The 25,951-nt window shown below is 42.4% G+C and overlaps 1 protein-coding gene across 1 annotated transcript in view; it reads right to left on the reverse strand.

Annotated features, from left to right (window-relative positions):
- SDCBP2 (syndecan binding protein 2) overlaps window positions 1–25,951 on the reverse strand; it is a 256,656-nt gene that overhangs the window by 146,222 nt on the left and 84,483 nt on the right. The window contains exon 4 of the mRNA XM_044090435.1: window positions 1,120–1,220. Within this exon, the coding sequence (XP_043946370.1) occupies window positions 1,120–1,220 (101 nt within the window). The remainder of the gene's footprint in view (window positions 1–1,119; window positions 1,221–25,951) is intronic.

Here is a 25,951-nt window from a genome sequence, read left to right on the forward strand (position 1 = left end):
CTCCTTTGCAAAGACAGTAGAACAGTCAAGCATCTCGTTTCCCACTGAAACTTACTGGACATCCAAGAACACCACCAACTATTTAACCAATTGCTGAAGCTGATTGTCTTACTTTTACACCAACTGGCATTATTCTAGATAAAGGCAGGATTCTGTTAAGCACAGTCTTACCTGCCTTGGCATATGCATAGTGAGATCAAACACTGTTTGCATTCACGTTACTCAAAGTCATGTCTAAAAGCATAACCTTGAACCAATGTTTAATGACCATATTAAATGAAGGCCATAATGTCAAACCAAATGACACAAGGGCGTGGAGAGATACTGAGATAATGGTACCAGTCAGGATTCCTCATACTTCAAGTTACAGTATTCTTGAAGTTAGTGTGACAAGGATCATCAAAAACAGTAACCGATTTCAGCATTCAGAGCACTTGACTCAGACTATATGGTCGGCTTTTATGATTACAGATCAACTGCGGGGCAGATATAGCGATGGAAAGTCATCCAAGACGTCTCTTTGCATGTCTCTGTGTAAACCATCTCATAGCTGAATGAACTACCTATGAAATAAGCACACCAGCAACTATTTAGCAACAAGTACGGCAGCAATGGCCTCCACCAATACCAATGTGCAACAGTGCATAAAGTGGAGCAATATAATGCAAACTAGAAAAAAAGCAACAACCAATCAGATTTCGACTTATTTCGAAGGCAGCAATTAGTTAAAATGTCAAACGGAAGCAAATCAGGAATTTGTACCAAGTGTTAGAAAAACATTTACTATGAAAATCTTACACTGCACCTAAACAGGACTCATTTCAAAACCATGAGAAAGGTGGATCTATGTAATATTTAGTTCTTTAAAGAAAGAATCAGAGAACACCCACCATCTCTGCCCTGATGAAATAAAAATTACTGCTTCTACAACTTCTTGCATTCCTCAAAGCTCCCCCCCAGTACTCTTCATATAAAGAAATGCCATCTCCTAAACAAAGCCTACCCTGAATGCATCTGGTCAGGCCACAATCAGACATTTGTCAGGAGAGATCATGCGCGCGCACACAAACACATCCAGCCTTTCCTCATGATTATACAACATTTAAATAAAATGCTTACATTCCCAGCAGAGGGTACAAGAGCCAGGTTCTGTTGCACCTCATCACTACTGAGGTTCATTCCCATGTAATCAGACAACTCTGCAATGTTTGGGTACAGACCTAGAAAAAAGGAAGGGAAATCAGAACACTTCAAACTACATAAAACTAGCAAAATATTATTTTCAAAGAAAAAGTATGAAATGCACTTCTTACAGAGTACAAGAAAAAATATTTTAAAATGACCTTTTAGTTAAAATGTTTATAAAACAGGCCCACAAGGAGTGCAAAAGCACTGCATCTGAAAAGGACTTGTTCCTTTTCAGCAAAACTGCCAATTTATAGAAATGACTTGAAACTGGTTTTCCGTGTATTCATTTGCCAGCAGATTATGCAATACATCACATATCACATTCACAATATATAGCATCTTTCAAGGGAAGTGCAGTGGGCAAACAGATGTCTTCTATGGTCATCCATCAACTGGCTACAATTTATGCTCAAACTACATATGGCAAGCCATCAATGCAGCAGCTGTGTCTTGTACAGTAGACTGGATTCTCACTCACCACATGCACTCATTTTCATATGAAGGCAACCAAGTAATTTTATATTTCCTTGAACATAATTTCAAAATGCCAATAATGAAGCAAGCTTCTCTGAAACACTTTCCAGATTTAAAAGTAGCTTGTGTCACATGTATACATAAATACACAAAAACTAAACATGTACCCATCTGTCAACTAATCCAGCTCATCTTAAGTAGGTACCCTCTTTTACTGCTTCCATACCCTTCCACTTATCTAAAGCATTTTTACTCACCAAATGTAGAATAACCTCATTTGGCAAAAAGTGCAGAGCTCGAACTACACGAATACATTCCATTATGTAGTTTTACATATTCCAGCACCATCTCATCCTTTTCCACCTTCCATTTGGTTTCTTTTAAAAAGACCACAATTTAATCCTCAACTGTACAAAGAATTTTTCTATACCCCTTCCTATATGCACTACAGGATACACTGTGGATTACATATGACATAGAGTAGACAACACCTTCTCACCATTGCTAAAACAGAGGCACATCCAGGATAGGATAGGACAAAGGGGGGGGGGGGTAGGGGGGTCATTGTCTCTGAACACAAGATGTTACGGAGATACTGAACAGTTTGTAGTGAAGTACCAGCACTCAGAAATAAATGCTGACAGTGCATTTATCAGGGCTGAGGTGCTTCAGCACTGTGTGCAATACAAGATGCAACAAGCTGTTATATTTTTAAAACGAGATCCTGTCCCTCCCATATCCCAAAGTACAACGGAATTTGGAAGGCTCCAGATCAATGTTCCCACAGGGTGTCAAAGTAGGTAGCTACTGCTCCGACAGTGCTAGTTTTAGAATGTTCCAGTATGGTACTTGACATGGATACCAGTTTCATCAACATCCCAGTTCTGTAAAAGCAGACAGAGAATAGAAGGTTGTTTTCTTGGGGGGGGGGGGGGGGGGGGCTTGACTCATATGCCATCCAGGCAGACTTTGTCCCCTGCAACCCCTTTGCTACTATCACTTCTGTGGTCATACCACCTTGGAGGAGACCTGAAAGATTTAATGAAATGGATGCCAGTTCTACAGTTACTTCACTGGTTATACATTTGTTTTTTTTTTATTTTATTTGTATTAGTTTTCTGGGGTAGAGCACTTATCTTCATAGACCTTTTTCGCACTCAGACTGGGCACGGTGTTTGGTTAAGGGACTTGTTCAGATTCAGTTAGGCAACGGAGGCCCAAGTAAATCAAACTTCTAAATCTGGAAGCTCATTAATACTCTAAGCCTGGTATACGAGGAGCATGACTACCTGTACAGCTTTCCTCACCAGATTGCAAGTTCATCCCAAAATAATACATATCCTTTTACTTCCACAAAGGGTTCTGAACAATAACACCTTGAAGTTTATTCTGAAAAAACAACTGCCACTATTTCAGTCCATACCAGTCCAATTCTGTTAGCAAAATGGATCCTTTCACTAGGAACAGCTCTTAATTTTAAGCCAACTGTAAAGGGATTCCACTTTACCGCCCACACCTCACACATGCGCACACACGCACGCACATGTAAAGCGGACAAAGCCATTACTGAAACCAAGAGAGACCTACTGTAGTAACCGCACTTACCAGACCTTTAAAAAGACCCTCCCAGCTAACACCACTTCAAACTACTAGAGTAGCCATAGCCATATGGGTTGCATCCTACCAACAGCCATCCAGCTTCCAAAGCATCAGGATACCTTTCACATACCCAGACTGTCAGCCAGCTCAAAAGATGAAGATTAAACACAGGTTTGGGCAACAAGCCCTTAAGAGATTTCATGCCAACAGAGTGTGAGGCTGAGCCCTGAAAGGACAATACTGGGGGGTGGGGGGAGTGAGTGTCCACACCCTGGCCATTAACAAATACAAACAAGGATGGGGCTGCTACTGCAGCTGTGATTATTCAAACATCTACGGTTTCTGTAAGTTCAACTTGCACAATTGTACTATGTTCATATTTATCACTGCTGCAGTAGCCTTGACTATATGGGTAGATCACCTTAGCTTAGTACATTTGGGAGGCAGAAGAGTCCAGAAGCGCCTTGAGAATGGTCCCAGCAAAGCCTAATATGGACCTAGAGGAGGACTCAAGCTTATAATGCTTTGTAAATGCATCTATAGGAGGACAACGTTGCGGCTTCTAAACTCAGACCCATTCTTAAAAAAAAAAAAAAAAAAAAAAAGCGCATAAATGAAGCCAAAGCCCTGGTGTAGTGGCCCTTGACCTGTCTGGAATAGTTCTGTTGTGGGGAGAACAACAAAAGTTAAACAGCCATTTGGAAATAGTCCGTTTTGACACAGGTTGTCCCTTCTTACTTTCACAAGAAATGAACAAATGTTCATTCTAAAGATGTGAAAGACTTAGTACAAGAATTGTCTGTGGACATCCAAGGTGGGGAAGCATCCTTTCTCCCTTGTTTTTAAGTTCAGGATAGAAAGCAAGACTGATAGTTTGGCTTAAAGTAAACTGATGCTGCTTTAGGCATAAAAGGATTACTTCTCAAAGAAACTAATGTCCCGGTGGAAAATATAATTGGGTTGACTTACCATAACAGCTTTCAACTCTGACACTCTTCTTGCAGAGATCATTAAAACGGTTTTCAATGTTAAGAACCTGAAGTCAGCCAGATTAGCTGGTTCAAATGGAGCAAGGTTTTAGCTCCTCTAACACATCATTTTTCTTGGAGGTCTCTTATACAAAACCCTTTTCAATGCATTCTCATTTAAAAATGTTTTTGAAAGAGAAGGATTTCTGGGCAAACATGTTGAAATGGCTCATAAATGAAACTGACAGAGGAATAAGAAAGACCATAGAATTGTAACTCATACCCTGAATGGGTGCTGGTTATGTTGTTGGGAAAAGATTTTTTTAGTTTGTACCATTTACTAAAACAAGTTTCTAGTAGCAGGCTTTGCTTCCATTAGTATCTGCAGCACTTCCTAGGTAAACAGGTGCCTAAAGGAAACTAAGACCCTACCATCTAGGCAGTCAGTTGTAGCTGATTGGGGTCAGGAAACCTTGAACACTTGACAATAGTAAGCAAATACAGACTGCATGTTGTGGAAAGAGGAGGGCCCTAATCTTGTGTGATTAGATCCATTCTAATCAAGAAACTTGTGGTAACTGCCCCTGGTCATTTCTGAAATAAAGGGAGAACCACTACTGCTGAGGCCAGAAGGTAGTCACCACTATGATCTTGTAGAATTCCTAATGAATCTTGAAAAGTACCCTGGTTACCACTGGAAAGGATAGAAAAAGCTTACAGGAACATTCCTCTCAAAGGGAAGGAAAAGGCATTGGTCTTCCAGGCCTTCTTGCATGGAGTCTTGGAGAAGAATCTTACCAGAGAGTAGACAAAACAGGTCTACTTGAACAAGTACCTATAAATGGGTCAAGTTTTAGAAGCCTCCCAATCAAGTTTCCACTTGAGGGTCTGCCCTTGCCCTGCTCGACTTGTCTGCCATAAGGTTTGGCTCCGACAGAATGTAGGATGCCTACACAGCAAGAATGTGCTGTGAAGCTATATCCCAACTGTGACAGGTAATAAGTAAATACAAACACTGATGAGATGGCTTGAGAATAGAAGGCTGAAGACCAGCCTTTATTCAGCTTACAATTGAGCTAGTTCAGCTACAAGAAAAAGATAGAATACTGTTAATCTAGGTACAACAGATGAAAACAGAGTCATCACATTCTCCCCCACCAAAATATGGGGTTGAAGTAGAAGAGATATTAGTGTCAGCAAAAGCAGAAAACAAAACTCTTCACTTAGTCTTCTCTGTTGAGAAAGTTATATGGACATACTCTCTGTTGTCAAACAGAAGTGTTTAGGGCTAGGCCATTTGCATCAATAATATGTGAGTTGGGGGAGGGGGGGGGTAGAGTCAGAAAGTACAGTTTTGTACCTACCATAAATGTAGATGTCCGAACTGGATAGCATCTGCAGTCATAACAAATGGGTTGTCCTGTCGTCAGACAGCCCTTCGGTCGGCCGGATTCCAAAGTCTGGGTCCGGCTTCGGCTGATGTCGCACTTCACCCAACGTCATCTCTGCTGGTCTTCGGGTATAAAGGCATCAGCCGACGCCATTTTCCTCAGTGTTTCTTGCCCCAGATGCCAGTTTCCCTCTTGGAAAGCTAAATTTTGGATAAATGCCAATGTTTCCAAAAAAAAGTAGAAGGCAAACACAAAACTAAGCATGTATGTACATATATACAAACAAATACACCATAAGAGACTCCCCCCCAGCTAGCTATTAGGAGGGTAAATACCCTAGGAGCACCACAGCAGAGAAGGAGGGTGGGTAATCCTGACTGCAGATGCTATCCAGTTCGGACATCTACATTTATGGTAGGTACAAAACTGTACTATGTCCTTCATGGATGCATCTGCAGTCATAACAAATGGGTAGAATACCACAGCCAAACTAGGGGTGGAGGAAGAAAAATTATGGTGTAGTTAGGATCCCTTGCAGTACAGCAGTGGCAAACCCTGCTCGGGATCTAGAGTATAGAGGTAAATTATAATGCTTGGCAAATGTATGCACGGAGGTCCAAGTAGCCGCCTCAATAATGTCCTTGGTTGCCACTCCTCGTAAGAAAGCTGTGGTAGTGGCTGTAGCCCTTTTAGAATGAGGTCTTATGTTCTGTGGAATTGGTTTTCCATGGTAGGAGTAACAGAATCTTATGCAATTTCCTATCCATTTGGAGATTGTCTGTTTGGAAATTGCTTTTCCTTCCCTTCCTGTTGCATAGGCTACTAAAAGCTGGTCAGTTTTTCTGTTACCTTTGGTTCTGTCCAGGTAGTAGCGTAACTGCCTATGTACATCCAAGGTATGCAGCAGTCGTTCCCCCCTGTTCTGTGGATTGGGAAAGAAGGTAGGTAGGTGGATTGCCTGGTTTAAAGACACTCTGGATACCACCTTAGGCATAAATGTAGGATTAGTTCTCATGGACACCCTATCTTGATGGAAGATTAGGAAGGGTTGCACTGCCATTAAGGCCTGTAGTTCCGAAACCCTCCTTGCTGAAGTAATTGCCAGTAGGAAAGCAGTTTTCCATGATAGGTGTTGCAGATCTGCTGTTGCTGCTGGTTCAAACGGAGGGAGTGTCAACTTTTCTAGCACAAAGTTCAAGTCCCATGCTGGTAATGGTGGTTTCCTAGGAGGTTTTACATTCTTGATCCCTCTGAGGAACTGCCAGAGTAGAGGATGCGAAAAGACAGGTGGATCAAGCTGTATTCTGCTGAAATAGCTGATGCATGTATCTTGATGGAGGAATAGGACAGGCCTGTATGTAGAAGCTCTGCCAAGTACTCCAGGATGTTAGCAATATCTATGTTCGACACATCTTTTCCTCTTTCAGTACTCTAAATGACAAACCTTTTCCATTTTCCTGCATAGTTCCTTCTTGTTGAAGGTCTGCGGGCTTCAAGGATAATGTCTTTAACCCTTTGGGATAGGTCTGGGTTAGTTGCTGCTATGTGATGTTCCAGGCAGTCAGTTGCAAGGTTTTTAGGTTTGGATGCATGATGTTGTAGTTGTTTTGAGTTAACATCAAAGGCATCAGGGGTATTGACCACATTCTCCCCCGAGACATGCTCCTCAGCAATGGGTACCAGTGTTGTCTTGGCCAATTCGGAGCTATCAGGATTATCCTTGGACGTTCCTCTGATTTTCAGTAGTACCTTGTGCATCAAGGGAAGAGGTGGGAATGCATATGCTGTCAGGCCTTTCCAACTGAAGGATAGAGAGTCCACCTTCCATGCAAGTGGGTGGAATGTCCTTGTGCAGAATTTTTTGAGCTGGTGATTGAGTGGGGATGTGAATAGGTCTATTTGTGGCATTCCCCATTTCTTTGTGATGGCCTTGAAGATGTCCGGGTGTAGCATCCATTCGTGAGCATCCGAGGTGGTTCTGCTTAACATGTCTGCTAGGGTATTCTCTTTTCCCGGCACAAATATTGCCTGTAACTGGATGTTGTATCTCAGAGCCAGATTCCAAAGGTCCAGAGTCATTCTGCATAGGGGGTAAGAATGAGTGCCTCCCTGTTTGTTGATGTACCACATAACTGTGGTGTTGTCTGTCCTTATCATTAAATGGCCTTCTTTGAGGAATGGTCTGAATTTCTGGATTGCTAGTTTTACTGCCAGCATTTCTTTTTGGTTTATGTGCAGGTGCAGCTTGTCTTGAGTCCACAATCCTTGTATGCATTTGTCCAACATGTGCGCCCCCCAGCCTAGGTCTGAGGCGTCCGTTGTGATGGTTTGGCTTGCTTGAAAGTTGTGTAAGGGTAAGCCTGGGTTTGACTGGCATGCTTGAGCCCACCATAGGAACTCCTGTTTTAGGCATGGGATTAGTGGGATTTCGGTTTCTAAGCTGTGCTTGTGTTGAGACCATAAATTCTTTAGGTACCACTGTAGCTTTCTCATATGCAGTCTGGCATGTGGGACCAAGATTATGCATGATGCCATGAAGCCCAAGGCCTGCAGTACTTTTCTTGCTGTTAGTTTGTTCTGCTTTGTTAATGCCAAGAAGTAAAGAGAGGGAGTTCTTTTTGTTTTTCTGCAGTTAGGAATGCCATTTGTTTTACTGTGTCCAATTCCACACCCAAGAATGTTCTTGTTTGGGATGGTATCAGCCTTGACTTTTGTAAATTGACTGTGTATCCCAGGGCTTGTAGTAAGCAAATGACCCTTTGTAAATCTGTTGTCAGCTTGCTTTTGTTGTCCGCTTGTAACAGGCAGTCGTCCAAGTATGGATAAATTTGGATTCCCTGTAGTCTGCAGTGAGCGATTACTGATGCCAGGCATTTTGTGAATACTCTGGGCGCAGTAGATAAGCCAAAGGGCAATGCTGAGAATTGATAATGCTCTGATCCTGCAAGAAATCTGAGGTATCTTCTGCAATTTGGTCGTGGGGACGTGCAGGTATGCCTCCTTGAGATCTAGAGTTACCAGCCAACACTCCTTGCCCAGCATGGGAAGAAGTTGCTGTAGGGTCAGCATTTTGAATTTTGGGACAATGATGTATGTGTTTAAGACGGATAGGTCGAGAATAGGTCTCCAACTTTTCTCTTTTCTTGGTACTAGGAAGAGTCTGGAATAGAACCCTTTGCCCTGTTCTGTTATTGGTACTCTTTCCACAGCGCTCATCTTTGCTAATTCTGCTATCTGCTTTAGAGCTTCTGTTTTTTGATTTGGAGGTAGGCTTGGCATTCCTCTTTTTACTGGTAATGTGTGGAAGTGGAACCTGTAGCCTTGGTCTATGGTTTGCAAAATCCACTTGTCTTTTGTGATATAGTGCCAATTTTTCGAAAATAAGGCTAACTTTCCGCCTAAAGGTGCTGCTATTTGCTCCCTGGTAGGCGGTGTCAGAGCCAAGTCACTGTGATTGTCCTGTTGCAGTGGTTGTGTCTGTGCCTCGGTTATTGCCTTGCCACTGTCGTCCTCTGTAGGCACCTCCTCTGGATTGATTTCTGCCTCTAGAGCGCCTATGCCTGCCTCTTTGGGATTTTGAGGAGTCTGAAAGGACCAATTTTTGGCAGGCCAGTTCCTGCTAAACCTTGGGGCTGAACCTGTAAGAAATCTTTAACTGTTTGTACAGATTTTGCCTTCTCTTCCATTTTCTTCATTACTTGCTGAGCAGGTGTACCAAATAGACTGGCCTTATCCATAGGAGCATCTAACAGCTTTGCTTTAACATGATCCGTAAGACCTGTTCTTTCAACCATGCATGCCTTCTTATCACTGTGCCAGTCATGGCTGATCTAAATGAAGCCTCCAGTGCATCATAGCCACATTTTAAAGAATGGTTACTAACCTGTTGGATGTTATTCACCATTTCTAATACATATTTCTTATCTAAGGAGTCATCAGAGGACAGCTTTTTAGTTAACTGATCAAGCATAAACTCTTGGTATTGGATCATATGAAACTGACAGTTTAAAGCTCTAGCTGAGAGAGTAGCAGAGGTGTAAACTTTTTTCCCCCATCTCTCTAAGGACCTGGATTCCCTTTCAGAAGGAATAGGGTTTTTTGCTGAGGTCGAGGCTACTGCCTTAGGCCCCTGGGATATAGTTTCAGGATCTGCAAGTGGGGCCTTGTATAGGTGGTGATGAGTGTCTGGCACCCTGTAAAATCTATCTGGTTTGGCAGGGGCTGGAGGTAAAGAATCAGGAGCAGTGCAAACATCATTAAATGCATCATCCACAAGTACAGGAGGTATAGCTAAGGGCCTATGTTGTGGTAAGTGCAGAAATGTCCTAAGCCTTTTTCTGGAATCTGAGAAATCTTGCCCCTGCCATTGGAATTGTTCTCTCATGGCATGTAAGGTTTCCCCAAAGGAAAATTCCTCTGGTGGAGAGGCAGCTGGAATGGATTCTTCAGCATCGGAGTCTTCATAAGTAGAAAAAGGAGCCTCTAGCTGGTCTGTAATGTCTGAGTCATCCACAGAATCATCAGAGGACACTGGCTCGGGGGGCTCTGCTCTAGGTCTCTTTTCTGGGGGCTGAGAGGCCTGTCTGGGTGAGATTGGGATCCCCTAATTAAGGATATTAAATCCTCTGCCAGAGCAAGCATTTGTGAACTTGAAGTGGGCCTGTGTGAGGGGGGCTTAACAGGCACTGATTTAACAGATTTGGCTGCTTTAGCCCTGGCAAAGGCCTTAATAGACATGGCTGCAGGAGGCCTAGCAGCACCACGTGCTGGGGTAGAGACATCCAAAGGGATGGTGTCTGATAAATCACTAGGAACCACAATTGTAGGCAAAATTTCTGAGGCCGATTCAACTAAGGTAGCAGGAGCCTCAGTAGTAGTCATGGATTCGGCTGAAGATTGACCGGTTTTCTTGGTTTCGGCCGAAACCGAGACACTCGCGGCTTGCTTAACCGTGGTTTCGGCCGAAACCGCGGACCGCGAGTGTCGGTCTTTTTCTTTGCATTTAACAATTTGGGTAGTCGGAGGATCCGACGGCATAATGTACGCAAAATCTGAGCCGAAAAACTGTTCAGCAAACTCCGACCGACGTCCAAGCGTTCGTCGGTTGAAGGAAGCACAGGCCGAACAGGCTGCTACATCGTGGTCTGGGCCTAAGCAAGGCAGGCAATAAGAGTGGAAATCTTTATGAGGTATTTGTTTCCCACAAGTTAAACAGTTATTGACTTTTTCTGACATCGGCTGAGGCAAGAAAGAGTCCCCAACGGGGTACTTAGCTTTTTAGAAGTCTTCGAAGAAGTATTCGGTAGTAGTAATCTCTGGATCTGACCGACCGGCACTTGCGAACAGCTTCTGCTTCGGGCGCCACGCGGCAAGAAAGACTGAGGAAAATGGCGTCGGCTGATGCCTTTATACCCGAAGACCAGCAGAGATGACGTCGGGTGAAGTGCGATATCAGCCAAAGCCGGACCCAGACTTTGGAATCCGGCCGACCGAAGGGCTGCCCGACGACAGGACAACCCATTTGTTATGACTGCAGATGCATCCATGAAGGACATCTGGTGTTTTGTAAATCACTCAGGCAAAGCAGCATCTGGGCCTCAGTTTGTTGGTTCATTTAGTCAAGTTGCTGTGCTTTTTGGCTGTTATGGGTGATTAGCAGTTTGATTTGACAGTTCAGAGTTATCTTCTCCCCTGGATGCTACCTGCCAGATGGAAACAGTCTCCTGTTTTCTGTTGGCAAACCAAGCATGTGTGTACTGAGGACTGCAATGCAGGAGTTCCACTTTCGAACTAACGGATTGTACTTAGAAGAGCCACAACTATTTCGGAGCAACATAGGGACAGGAGAGGAGTCAAAAAAGTGCTTCCATTTTAAAATTGATTCGATCACTGCATATGCTTCCTTCTTGATAGCAGAGTGGCACCTCTTGGATGGTGACAGTATCCCAGAGAAAAGGGCCACAGGCCTTTGTTGCTGGTTTAATGTAGCAGCAATGGTGATTTCTGAAGTGTCCGTCTCCACTACAAAATGGGACATTATAAAATCAACTGTAGAGATGGTGGCATTTTCAACCTCCTTTTTAGGCAGTGGGAGGGTAGAGTGTACAAGGTGGCGAATTTTATCCGAAAACCACAATAGCCACTGCAAATAGTAAGCAAAGATCTCCACCAGTCTTCACTGAGACAAGACATCTCAAGGGACGGGCAGTTTTTGCATAGGCTCTAGTCTCAGTCTGGCTTGATTACCCCCTTAGAGACCTCGTAGACCAATAGCTTGATTTTTAGTACCTGCTGTTAATATCTTTTCATTGAATGCTAGACCATATTGTTTGGCACCTTCAAAGAATCTCTGCAAGTTCTTAGCGTGATCATCCCTATCTTTTCCACAGAGTGACCTTGTCAATGTAAGCTGCGTCATGCAGTTGCTCGGATTAAGATAGTGCATTGAAAAACAGGCTACACCATTAGTCAAGCCAAATGTTATGAATGAACTGACAGAATCTGCCGCAAGCCTCAAAGTAGTGTATTGTTTCTCATCTCTTACTAGTGTTTGGTGGTAAGCACTTTTTAGATGCAAAGTGCCGCACACCTTGTAAAGTGCCACTTTTTGAAGAATCTCATCTATTCTCAGAAGAGGATAGGCATCAAGATGCATAAAATAGATTTACTGTTTGACTATAGTTAAATGACCAGCTGTTTTTTGTGCCTTCTGTTAGTAGTGATCAGAACCTGGGCTGTCATTGGTGAGTTAGACTGTTCAATTATGCCTTTGGCTATCAGTCATTTGATCTCAGCTTGTATAGACCTCGTTCAAAGGGCTGTGATGCCTAGATTTCATTACTATATTCTTGCAGTCTGGTGATAAATGCTGGAAGAGTCATGAAGCTTCAATTTGAGCTGCTGAGAGTAAATGAGGGTTTGGTTCCTCCGAAAGGAATTTCTACCTTTGAGTGCAGCTTGAAAGTCATGACCTAACAGACTATCAGCACAGAGATAAGGTAAAACAGATATTTTGAAATTGTGGAAAACTGTATGGTTGTAAAATGCATGAAAACAAGACAATGTCCTTGTGTAAAGCTTGTCAACCAAAGCAGTTGCCAGTGTAGTTCTACTTCAGGAGCTGTGCACAGGCCAACCATACTTATGAACCACGGAGGATGCCACACAACTTTCTGAGCTCCCTACATCTGTCAGAACATGCAATTTAACTCCACTGACAGATAAGGTAGTAATGGCACTAGAGGCGCGCCCCGGAGCCACTGCAGTGATGATGCAAGAAACTGTTTGGTTCTAAGTAAACAGTCAGCCTCGACAAAACAGGCTTTTTGAAAATGGCCCTCTTACCACATTTTCTGCATGACTTGCCTTTAGCTTGGCATTTTGATCGTAGATGTCTGCTACAACCATAAAAATGGCAATCTGAATCAACAGTGGCACATGCATCAGTCAACAGATGGTAGACGAATGGTATGTGCGTTACTCTTTCCAGCGCTTGACCATGGAGGCACCACAGGGTGACAAGACAGAGTTCTTATAGGACTGCGACTGTGCATGGGCCACTTTCAATGATCTTGCTAGATCAAAGGTGTTTTGGAAGTTTAAAAATTGAGCTTGAGCAGACGTTGCAGAATGTGACTTGACTGAATACTGCTGATGAATGTATCTCTCGCGGCATCATCTTGATAGTATTCAGCTATGGCAGCTTTAAAGTTAGTGTCTTTGGCCAACAAATTTAATTTCTGGGCAAACTGATCAGGAGCCTGGCCACTTTCCTATTTGCAAGTAGCCAACTGGGGATGGGTGAAGATATGTTTAGGCTTTATGGACAGCTTTGGTAAGGTGTCAATGGTGGCTTCATAGGCAAGCCATTCATTAATGACTTCATATACTGACAGAGATGTAGTTAATCAGAAGTTTATTTGTTGGGATGAAGTTCAGAGTCTAGAAAATTGCTGAATATTTCTAACCCATAAATCCATTGTTTGGAGGCATCAGGGGCACTTGGGTTTACATCAAAATGATCCAGTCAAAAGAGGTGATCCATTGCTGTTGGGCTGTAAGATTAATAAATTGAGACAGGCAAATAAGCAAATGCAAACATTGACGAGTTGAACTGAGAATGGAAGGCCTGAAGACTAGCTAGGCTTTATTCACCTTACAATTGGGCTAGTTCAGCCAAAAAAAAAAAAAAAAACTGTTAGTAAGCAAGGTACAATAGATAACAAAAGCACCACAACAACCCAACATGGATAGTCTGTAAGAGGGGGTAAAACCTGCCCCCCCCACGATCTACCATGACTATGGTATTGTCTAACAACTTGAAGAGGTCCAAAAGGTACCAAAGATGATTCAGAGTCGAGTGCCTTGATACTGCAAGCACCTCCTATATTTACGTACTTGCATCTGTCCCACACACCTTGCACTTTTATCCCTCCTGAAACTGCTCCCCAAGCAAGTCCAAGACATCTGTGGTGATGGACTGCTTTGGAACAAAGAAGTGGAGACCTGGATTTAAGTACATCTGTTGTGTCCACTTCTCTTCTGACAAATACCAGTAGTAGAATTTCAAAAAAGAGAGAGGATGTTGGTGCTGGGACCAAAGATTTCAGATACCACTATAAATCTCATGTGGAGTCTTGCCAGGAGTATCATGAGAATCAGATGCCATGATGCTCAAAATCCTGAGGTATTCCCTCGCAATTCCCTCACAATGACTGAAGTCCAAGTGGAAAAAGTTTGAAATGGATCTATTTTTTTTCCCGTGGAGGAAAAAATTCTTTGAACAGAGGCGTCTAGCTGACACTCCTGGAACACAAACCTGTGTGAAGGAGTAAAAAAGAAACCCAAGTGAGAGATTCCCAAACATTGAAGATGACACTGCAAAGAAATGCAAGTCACCTAAATATGGAAAAATGTGGCTACTGTGTAGCCTGCAATAAGGAGTTGAACAATCTTGGTGCAGCGAACAATCCAAAGGGTAAGGCAGAAGGCCAATAAAATATAAACCAGACACACAAAACCTTTACACCTGAAGTCTGGATAAATAAGAATGTGATCAGCATCTTTTAAATCTAGTGTTATGAGAAAACTTAAAATGAGGAAGAGGAGGTAACAGACTCTGAAGTGCTAATGTTTTGAATTCAGGCATCACAAACCTGTTTAGAAAAGAAAGTTCCCAAACTGGTCAACAAACACGTTCTCAGCTCTCAAAATATCCTGCATAAAAATCTCTCTCTCAACCTGGGAAGGATAAACTTGTTCTATCGCTGCCTGGGACAGCATGTGTTGGAAGGATGGGGAAATAAAGGAGATTGGTTTGGTGGATAAGAAATTGCACACTATCGTCTGTAACCTTGATGAATGATCTTCAAATCCCATTTGACTGAGACTAACTGCTGCCAAGAGAAAAGTGAAGATTCAGACTGCCTAGAAAGGAAAGGGGGGGGGGGGAGACTGCTACAATAGGTAGGGGGTCAAGGTACCTTAAATAGCCATTCTGACTTGGACTGCCCTTGGTTTTGGGGGTTCCTGAATTACTTTTGGAACCTTCCTGCAATTTCCTTTTAAACATCTGTTACAGTCTCAGCAAACTGTAGGTTACTTTGCATTTTTCAAAAACAGGATGAGGCGTTACAGAATCCCTTTGAAAATTTAGAAAAGGAGGACTGAAAAATCTTAAGCAATTTCCTGGATCATTTTATCCCTAGCATAAACATCTGCAGCACAGGAACTAAAAAAAAAAACAAATCTCTATTCAAAGAATTTAAAAATCTAATATTTTATATTACCTGGGAGGTTCTGAGAAAGCAGGCAGGCAAACCTCCACAGAACAGTACCAGTGGGCATAACCCTAGAAACAGTATCAGAGTCACACTAAACAAGAAGTTGTGACTTGTAAAATGGAAGAAACTAAAGCAGATTTTTCCTCACAAGAAGAAACTGCAGGAAAAAAAGTACTTCTCAATTTCACAATTAGTCAGAATAAACATGTACATGAGCTTGATGATGCATAGTTCTGAAAATCTGGGGTGGGTTTGGTAATGGTTAAGGTTATCACCTCAAACACATGCTACAGGGTTTGATTCTGACCTTGGGTTATTAGCTAGGATTAAAATTGCCCTGTAGCACCTATGAAGTTAAAGCTTGAAAAGCATACACTTTTCCCCATAATTATCAATAACCTTTCCATCATTGTCAGAAAGAGCAGAATTGGTATTAACTAAATGCTTAACATCAGGAAGATCAACTAGAGCTATTGCTGCTAGGTCAGGTTTGGAAAGAGTGAATAAACACGATGGGAAAACTAATTTTCTTTTTTTTTCCCCCCTCAGGGACAGAAAGCACCTTGCCTATCAGGAAAACTGCAGGCAGTGACATCCTCCCGAAATGACAGAAATACAGGAATGTGTAAAGGTTCTGGTAGTGAGGTTTCTCAGTCCCTGAGAAAATACCATCTCCATACTGAAAATACTGGCACATTTCAGAAATAGTCTCAGAGAAACAGAATCCTCAACAGGGAGGATCAGTTTACCCCACAGAGAGAAAAAGCTCTTATTGGAGTCTGAAGTCGAAAACTGAGAAAACCCTTTATGTCCCTTCATCCTGCCCAGATTCAAAAATCTTGAATCTCTTAAAGAAAAAGAAAAAAAAAAAAAAGGAAAAAGAAATAAGAGGTATTCTTTCATTTCATGAAACCACATCAACAAGGATTACTTGACTAAATTAAACGCACAGCCAGATCCACTTAACAGAATTTGAGAAGTAGATACAGGTTTAGTTAGTTTCTTTGACAGGAAAAATGGGTCCAGTATTTTTATTAATGGAAGCAGCCTCTTCTCCATGAACAGGTACAACATTTCGATAAAAAAAGACTCTTGCTCTCTCTCCCAGGACCAACAACAGCGGCCCTCCTTTACCCAGTGATGGAGGACCACAACAGTGATAGAGGGTTTGGCTAACTTAGTCCACAGTGGCTGTAGGTGCTACACCAGAGAGAGATCTGAAGTAAAAGATGAGTGGTCCGAAGAACAAGCCATGGCCACAGTACAGTCACCCACCTGCAGCCAAGACAAACTGCTACCTGCTGTGGTGGCGTATGCTGTTTGCATAACTTTTTTAGTGGCTGGAAGGACAACTAACCATGGGACTGGCAATGTTCCATGATCAAGTCAGAAAAGGTGTCGCTTTCACTAGGAAAAGAAACAGCAAATGTCAGCAAAAAACTTTAAAGTTTTTTTTCGAGTAAAAAGCGCACACTTTCCAGTCCTACAAAAAAGTAAATAACCATTTCCTGTGGAGAAAGTTTTTCAATTTAAAACAACTTTTATACTGACAGCGAAAAAAAGTGTACTTCCGCTTAAAAGTACAAGTATCATGGCAGTCTGTTAAAACATGGACTCCTAATTTAAAAATCAGACTTTCCTAAACAAAAAAAAAAAAAAGTACAATTTTTTTTTTTTTTTTAATGTGGATGATTTTTTTTCCCCAACTAGAACTTTTATGCTCAGCAAAGGAAAGTACAGTTGTGTACACTTACCATAAATGTAGATGATAAAGTGTATTCACTGTTGCAGTCATTACTTTTGGGTTATCTACCCTCAGTCGGCCTAATTAAAGTCTCGGGTCCTGTGTCAGTTGCTGTCCCTTCTTCCATGATGTCAGGTCGTCAGGGGTATAAAACATGCAGCCGACACCATTACATCAGTTTTTCTTGCCCCAGATGTCAGGTGCCCGCCTAATGGGAAGCAATTAAATCTATAATACAAGGCTATACCTCCAACAAAAAAGCAAATACACCAAAAAGCTTTTCGAGCATAGTAAGTGAGAGTAGAGGTATAGCCAAAAGAAGAAAGGCGGCTGGAGGGAGGATAACCAGGATTGCAACAGTGAATACACTCGAACATTTACATTTATGGTAAGTGTACACAACCGTACTATGTTCATGTTTCACTGTTGGTCATTACATTTGGGTAGATTCCAAAAGCTAAGGTTGGGAGGAGGAATTTAAATAGAATTAGGACCAGCTATAAGGCCCTGCAAGACTGCAGTGGCAAAACCAGCTCTGGATTTAGAGCAAATTGGCAAATGATAATGTATGTACAGAGCTCCAGGTAACAGCTTTTAGGATGTCCCTTGCAGGGACACCCCTGAGAAAGGCTGTAGAGGTAGATGCAGCCCTGGTTGAATGGGGTCTGATGCCCTGTGGGATAGGTTTTCCATGGTGCTTACAGTAGAAATGAATGCAGTGGCCTATCCATTTTGAAATGGTTTGCTTTGAAATAGCTTTCCCCTCTATCCCTGCAGCAAATGTCACCAGATGTTGTCCAGATTTCCTTTGAGGTTTAGTCCTGTCCAAGTAGAATCTAAGTTGTCTGCACATGGAGTGCAGTATCTATTCCCCTTTGTTCTGTTGGTTAGGACAGAAGGTAGGAAAATGAATGGACTGATTAAGAGCTACACTGGATACCACCCTTGGGCATGAAGGAGGGATTGGTTCTGAGGGACACCCTGTCTGCATGAAAGATGATGAAAGGCTCCACTGCCATAAGGGCCTGTAACTCAGATACCCTTCTTGCAGAGATGATTGCTAAAAGGAAAGCAGTTTGAGGAAAGGAATTTTAAATCTGCAGTAGCAGCTGGCTCAAAAGGAGGAAGAGTGAGTTTCTCCAAGACAAAGTTAAAGTCCCAGGCTGGAGTTGGAGATCTCCTCGGTGGCCTTAAATTTTTGGCCCCTCTGAGGAACTGCTTGAGCAGTGGGTGAGAGAAGAGGGGAGGCTCTGTGCTATAATGAGCTGAAATGGCTGAGGCATGAATTTTGGAGGAAAAGGACAAGCCCTTACGAAGCATCTCATTTCAAATATTGTAGAGATGAGGTAAATTGGGCACTGCTGCACTCGTTCCTCGAGACTGGTTACAGGTACAAAATCTTTTCCATTTTGCAGCATAAGATTTTCTAGTACTAGGCCTCCTAGCCTCTAAAATGATATCAATCGCCGATTTACTGAGGGGTGGTAAAGGAGAGATTAGGTAATTTGCCAGGCTGCTAGGTTCAGGGTTTGCAGCTGAGGGTGCAGAATCTGGTTCTCCTGCTGAGACAACAGGGAAGGAGTCTGAGGCAGGTGCCATGGGGCCAAGCATGACACATGGCACAGGAGGGGGTTCCAGTGCTGGCGTGGCCAGTCTGGTGCAATTAAAATAGTCCTTGGCTTGTCCTGTTTGATCTTTAGTAGCACCTTGGAGAGCAGAGGCAGAGGAGGAAAGGCATAAACGGATAGTTTTTTCCATCTGAAGGATAGAGCATCCACTTTCCAAGCTATTTTGTGGGGAATCCTTGTGCAAAATTTGTCCAATTGATGGTTCTGGGGGGAGGCAAACAAGTCTATATCTGGGCTCCCCCATTTGCTTGTCAACATGTTGAAAATCCTTGGTTCCAGTTTCCACTCGTGTGGGTCCATGAGGTTTCTGCTTAGTCCATCTGCCAGTGTATTTAGTTTTCCTGGCAGGAATTGAGCTTGTAGATTCACTTGGTAGCTCACGGCTGTGTTCCACAATGCCATGGCTAGTCTGCAGAGGGGGGTAAGAGTGTGTACCCCCCCTGCTTGTTTATGTACCACATGATCATGGTGTTCTCCGTCTTTACCATTAGCTGTCCTGGAAGAATGTGGTCCCTGAAGGCTGTCGGAGCATTCTGTACAGCTAACATTTCCTTTTGATTTATGTGTAGGTGCATTTGACTTGGGTTCCCTTTGCCCTGAACGCACTTCCCTGCAAGGTGAGCCCCCCCTCATGCATAGTCTGATGCGTCTGTTGTCAAGGTGTGGGTGGCAGGGGGTAGTGTGAATGGTAGTCCCTTGTTTTGGTGGCAGACCTCTGCCCACCAAAGGAACTCTAGGCGTAGGCAAGGTATGACAGGGATCATAGCTTCTAGATCCTGTGAATGTGGACACCATAGGCTTTTGAGATACCATTGCAGTTTCCTCATATGCAGCCTTGCATATGGAATTAAAGAATGCAGGAGGCCATGAACCCCAAGGCTTGCAGTATTTGCCTTGCAGACAACAGGGTTTTCGTGGCCACTTGTTTGAGGTAGGTTGTCAAATGAGTCAGTTTCTCTGGCGTGAGGAAAGCCATCTGGGAAGTTGTATTCAAGCTTGCTAACAGGAATATAAATTTGTTGACAGGGTACCAGGCATGATTTCTTTTTGTTTATGGTGTACCCCAGATAAGTCAGTACCCTTTGAACAAAGGCCAGATGATTCAAAAGTGTGCCCTGGCTTTCTGCCTGAATTAGACAATCGTCCAGGTATGGATATATTTGAATATTTCTTTGCCTATAGAATGCAATGACTGGAGCTAGGCACTTTGTGAATACCCTGGGCGCTGTAGATAAGCCAAAGGGCAGTGCAGAGAACTGATAGTGCATGTAGCCTGCTTTGAAGCATAGGTATCTTCTGCAAGGCTCCTTGATAGGGGTGTGCATAAGTCTAGTGTTGCCAACCATGCATCTTTGCCTAGCATAAAAAGCAGCTGGTTAAGTCTCAGCATCTTGAATTTTGGAATCACCAGAAAAGTATTTAGAGTAGAAAGGTCCAGGATAAGATGCCATGTACTGCCTTTTCTGGGTACCAGGAAAAAAAAAAAAGGTCTTTAATAGAAACCTTGTCCCTTTTCCTCTTCTGGTACCAAGTGAATAGCCCCCATGCTTAAGAGAGAGAGTACTTGATTTTGGGCCTCTGTCCACTGCTTTGGGCCTCTGTCCACTGCCTTGAGGGTAGGTCTGGCCACCCGCTTGGTGTTGGTAAGGTGTGGAAGTGAAATCTGTATCCTTGGGACACTATTTAAAACCAATTTGTCCTAGGTAAGGAGTTCCTAATTTTTGGCCTGCAGACCAATCTTTCCGCCTAAAGGAGCATTCAGTTGGGAAGTGCTTGGAAGTTTTAAAAGCAAGTAATTGAGACAGTTTTCCATAGGGGGAGTCTTACAACTCCCTGATTTGGGTGCGGAAACCCCCCACTGCTTAGTCTGTGCGTGTCCCCTGGGACTGAAACCTGGGGTTTCTACTGTGTCTGGGTTTGGCTTGAGAAGACATGGAAGGGACTGGAAAGGACCAATTCTTAGAGGGCCAGTGCCTACTAAATCTAGGAGGCTGAACTTGTAAGAAATATTTAACAGTTTGCATAGATTTAGTTTCATCTTCCATCTTTTTAAGAACTTCCTCAGCCTTGTTGCCAAACAGGTGGTCCTGATTTAAGGGAGCATCCAACAATTTAGCTTCAACATGATCAGGCAAAGACTGCTCCTTAAGCCAAGCATGCCTTCTGAGCACAGACCCAGTAACAGCAGCCCTGCAAGAGGCCTCTAATGAATCAAATCCACATTGCAAAGTATGTTTTCCAACCTGTTCAGCAGAATGCATTAAATCCTGTAATTCTATATTTTCCACACAGTCGGGAATCAACATCATTTTCTGTTTAAGCAAGCCAGTAACATGTTGCTGATACTTTAACATATGAAACTGGCATTTTAAAGCCCTAATGGCCAAGATTGCAGAAGTACCTTCTTACATCATCTACCCAGCTCCCTGGAGTCTCTATCAGAAGGAGTAGGATTTTTAGCAGTAGAAGCCTTAATGCTCTTGGGTTCCTGTGAAATAGCCTCTGGATCCGCAATAGGATTTTTAAAAAGGAACTTGTGTGAATCAGGAACCCTGTAATATCAGTCAGGTTTTCTGGGAGCAGGAGGCAAAGAATCAGGGGCCAAACTAGATTCCGAAAAAGCATCATCAATGTCCAGTACAGGAGGAATAGCTATGGCCTATGCAGAGGCAGAATCTCTAAGCCTCTTTTTTGAATCAGAAAAAATCCTTTCCCAGTGGAAATGCTTCTTTAGAGTATGTAAGGTTTCACCAAAAGTAAAATCCTCTGGAGGGGAAGCAGAGGGAATAGAGTCCGCTGCATCAGAATCCTCGTAATTAGATAAGGGCAAATCTAGATCATCAGAAGAATCAGAAAAATCAGAATCCCGGTCAGAAGATTCATAAACAACTTCAGTCCTAGGTCTCTTAGAAGGGGGAGTTTGGCTTCCCCTGTTTGGAGTTATAAGATCTTCAGCCATTCTGATTTGTTTTTTAGGCATAGAGGCCTGGGCGTCAGATTTTAGGAATGGTTCAAGATTTTGGGCGTCGGATTTTAGGAATGGTTCAAGATTTAGGCCTAAATGAAGAAGGAGGCGTCCGTTTAATATGCAAGTCTGTAGGCCTGAATACACCCTCAGAAGCCAGTGCCTGCACAGCGGCTCTGGACCCATCCAAGGCAGAGACATCCGCACTCCGAATGGGTCTCAGTAGAGGCCTGCGAATCAGAAATAGCTGGTATCAGGGGCTGTGAAAGGACCTCACTGAGTACCGGCGAACTGGCTTAGGAGAAGCGTCGTCGGCAGTTTTGAACCTCAGCAGCCTGTCTGTCTTTATCTTTGCGTTTTTTTTTTAAATCCTGGTAGTCTGACGGCTAACCAACAACATTTCTGAATAATTAAACCAAGAACAGAAATATTTAGAGGCAAAAATATACAGACGACAGATAGTGTGCTGATTAAATAAAGCACAAAACTGACCACAAGGTAGGTCGTGGTCAGGGCCTAGGCAAGGGATACAGTACGAATGAAAATCTTTATGGAGGTATTCACTTTCCACAAGTAATGTAACTTTTATGGACATCAGTAAGGAGCAAGAAAAAGTTTCCCCAGCAGGGTACTTAGCTTTAGTTGAAGACTTCAGTTCTGAAACTTGAAAATGAAAGTTTCAGGAGTCGGCCGACTGACACTTGTGAACTGCTTCTGCTTCAGGCACCGCACGGCAAGAAAGACTGATGTAATGGCATCAGCTGCATGTTTTATACCCCCCGATGACCTGATGTCATGGAAGAAGGGACAGCAACCGACACAGGACCCAAGACTAAGACAACTGAGGGCTACTGCAAGCAGATAACCCAAAATGTAATGACTGCAACAGTGAAACACGAAGAACATCAGCAGAAGCGATCTGAAGATACTCAACAGCCTGCACAGGAGTGCTCTTTTCAACGCAGGAAAGAGCTGAAGGGCTTAGGGTTTCTTTCCCAAAGCCTGTATTTTCAGTTAGTTTAATGTAAGTTGACTAATGGTTTGTGCAGGTAGAAGGTGCCCTGAAGCTTTGGAAGCTATCTGGCTGTTATATTCTTGGCAGGATATAACCCATACAGCTACTGCAGGAGTGATTAATATGATGAACATCTGCACTTGAATTTCCCCAACTCTCTGAAAAGTATGGCCAACCAGATGCTCAAGTAGGAAACAGGAACTTACACTGTGTGTGCAATTTTCATTGACTTCACATGAAAAAAAAAACACAGGCTCACTTGGCAATAATCACCATTTGCCATCTCCTTGTATAATGGTACAGATATATCTCCAACATCTTACCTAGCAAAATCCCCAGCCTCACAAAACTCACCCTCACCGAGAGGGTGCAAATAGGATGAACCTCTCTACTCCAAATCACATCCTTTGGTCCTTCTACTCACTCCACAAGGAACACCAAGGAGGGGGAAAATACGGACATCTCTCTTGGAACCAAACACCAGTCACATACTACTTGTGGAACAGCAAAGTGATAAATTCACTCTTCTCTCAACACAAGAATCTTTTTACCTCACTTCTTTACGCATACCTCTCAACTGCACAGATTTTCACAGAATGTCCAGGTTTTTGACTCGTATTTTTGGTCCATTTTTTTAAAAATTGTGGTTTTCTAGCAAATTAGTGGCAAATCATTAAAGACTGAAATTAAAAAAAATAATGACAGACAAGTTTCAGCCTTTATACCATTCAGAAAATTAATGCGAATGTAAAACCTGTTATTCTACTAACTTTCTAAATTTGTAAGAGCAATACTTAAAAATTGTCCCCATTTGTGGGCCTTTGTCTCACTTTTATTCATAGCTGTGTCCAGATTTCTTGCGTTAAGAAGTTGAGAGGCATGTTCTTTAGCTCCTTCTCAACAAACAAACCTATTCAAATGTCAACAGGCTCTTGGCAGGAAATTACCCATATACTTTAGACTACTGCAATAGGGATCAGATAGTTGTCAACTGAACACCGTTTACACAGCAGCATAAAACTCCTCTAACTCACTGAAAGTCATCTCAATGGCACTCTGATCCATAGGCAAGTACTAGACTAGCTGCCCTTTATGGCCACTGTAAGACTTGCCAATTTCCCTCAAAGGCGAGAATCAAACCCTTTACCTTGTGTCTGTGAGGAAAATACCTTAACCACTATGACAATTTTCACTTGACTTAGTAAATTTTCATAGCCTAGGTCAAATAATATATTTTCCAAGAGGACTAAAGCATCGCACTTTATGACACAGGCAATCACATTAATATAAAATGAAAAATCATACTGGCATATTCTCAAGTTACAAAAAGTATGCATCACATGTAATCTTCCATACAGTCTTCATCAAGTATTATAGCCGACTCAGTTCTTGCCTTCCCTTTAACCTCATTCCTCCTCAAAAAATCATTGCATGTACTTCCTTCTGGTAAATTTAACAAAACATAAGCAGTGCCTTCAGTCTGGACAGAAGCAAATGATCCACTATACAGAGATCTTCCATTTTAAACTGTCTGTATCCTCACTTAATACACAGAAAGTTAAAGGACTTCTACATAAACAGCTTTTCAACCACTGTCAAATATACAATATTTAACCAAATCAGCATCCTTGCTTCCAGAAAGGCCAGGTGGTTGATACGGCACTTCTCTCATCACGGAATTGAGCACAGTGATGGATTTGAAACAACCCAACTTCTGAACCTGAAGTATTCCAAGTGATGAACTGCAACATTACCCCTGATTTCTACAAACTGGAGTCATCACTACGAAAGCAGACATCACTTTGCAGCTGCCGGGCAAGACAAAGTTATACTGCAAGTGTACACAAAATGTCCACATCACAGCCCTACTGAGGCCACAACGTTAGTGTATGACAAGTAAAATGACTACACAAAACTAGGCCACCAGAACAACAATGTGGCAAAATGACCCACAGGACAAAACTGTACATTAAAGTACAGGGCTTGTGCAATGTAGCAAAAAAGGTAAAAGCACATGCAAACAAAAAAAAATCCAAATGCACCAGAGCAAGGTGCTACAGTGAGGTGTTCCAAAGCAGGCCAAGACATCTACAGTATGGTGTAGGACATAAAAGTCAGCTACACTGGACACACAACCTACTCACTACCTCATTTAAAATGTAAAAAAAAAAAAAAAAAAAAAAAAGGAGCAGCCTACTCTAATCATAACTCTCCCATCCAGCATCAGATGCAAATAAACGTTGGCATTCATACACATATAAGGCAGACAAATACGATGTTCCACTTCCATCCAGTCCATCATTGCAATAAGACAGTTTTGCTCTGCTCTACAACTTGCTACAGCAGTATCAGCACCACCAAATGCACAGAAATGGGATGGCTACATATAACTGCAGATACGCAAGGACGCAACTCTGGAGCATATACTGTGCATCAACAAGTGTGACACTAAAATGTGCACTCAGCATGTTAGACTGTGAATCTGAACAGCTCCTATTCAAACCATTTTACAGATTATGAACACACACTATGCCTAATGTGAATTAAATGCATGTGCACAATAGTATTTGCATGTTGACCGTTCTAAACATTTGTTTTTATTTAACCAGGAATTCCTATAGAAGCCTAGCGCAGCAAAGTCAGATTAGAAATTTGCAATATGTTCAATAATAATGTAGAAAAAGTATCAGTAGTAGCCAGACCTAAAGGGAAAAGGTTTAAAAAATATTTAAATGACAGCAATTAGCATCAACATTTGTGAGGAGATGTAAAGCATTCTCTTATTTTATCCAGCCCACATATGAACTTGGTTACTTGTTACGGCTAGTCCAGTTGTGCTCTACACATTTAATTTCCAATATTCCAGATTCCAACCAGGATACACAAATGACTCTTAGTCCCTTGCTGTTCATGCAACAAACCAGACAGACAATGTTGCACATTTACGTGGTTTCCTTACACAAACATACATTATGTAGGTTATACAGGTTTGCCATACAGTGCAATATGGCAGTAATACTATACCAAGTGCCATACACATTTTGACAGCTCACCAGAAGGAATGCAGTGCCAGGTGCAATTCTGTTCAAAAGAATCTTGATAGAAAAAAAAAATTTTATATATAACATTCACTAAACCTCATCCCCTTGTATTCTCATTAATGACCTGTACAGCCAAGAAGCGAAAGTGGTGACTAT

The sequence above is a fragment of the Protopterus annectens genome, chromosome 12.part0, assembly GCF_019279795.1.
Source record: "Protopterus annectens isolate FY-2018-M chromosome 12.part0, PAN1.0, whole genome shotgun sequence".
In the NCBI taxonomy this organism is placed as follows: Eukaryota; Metazoa; Chordata; order Ceratodontiformes; family Protopteridae; genus Protopterus; species Protopterus annectens.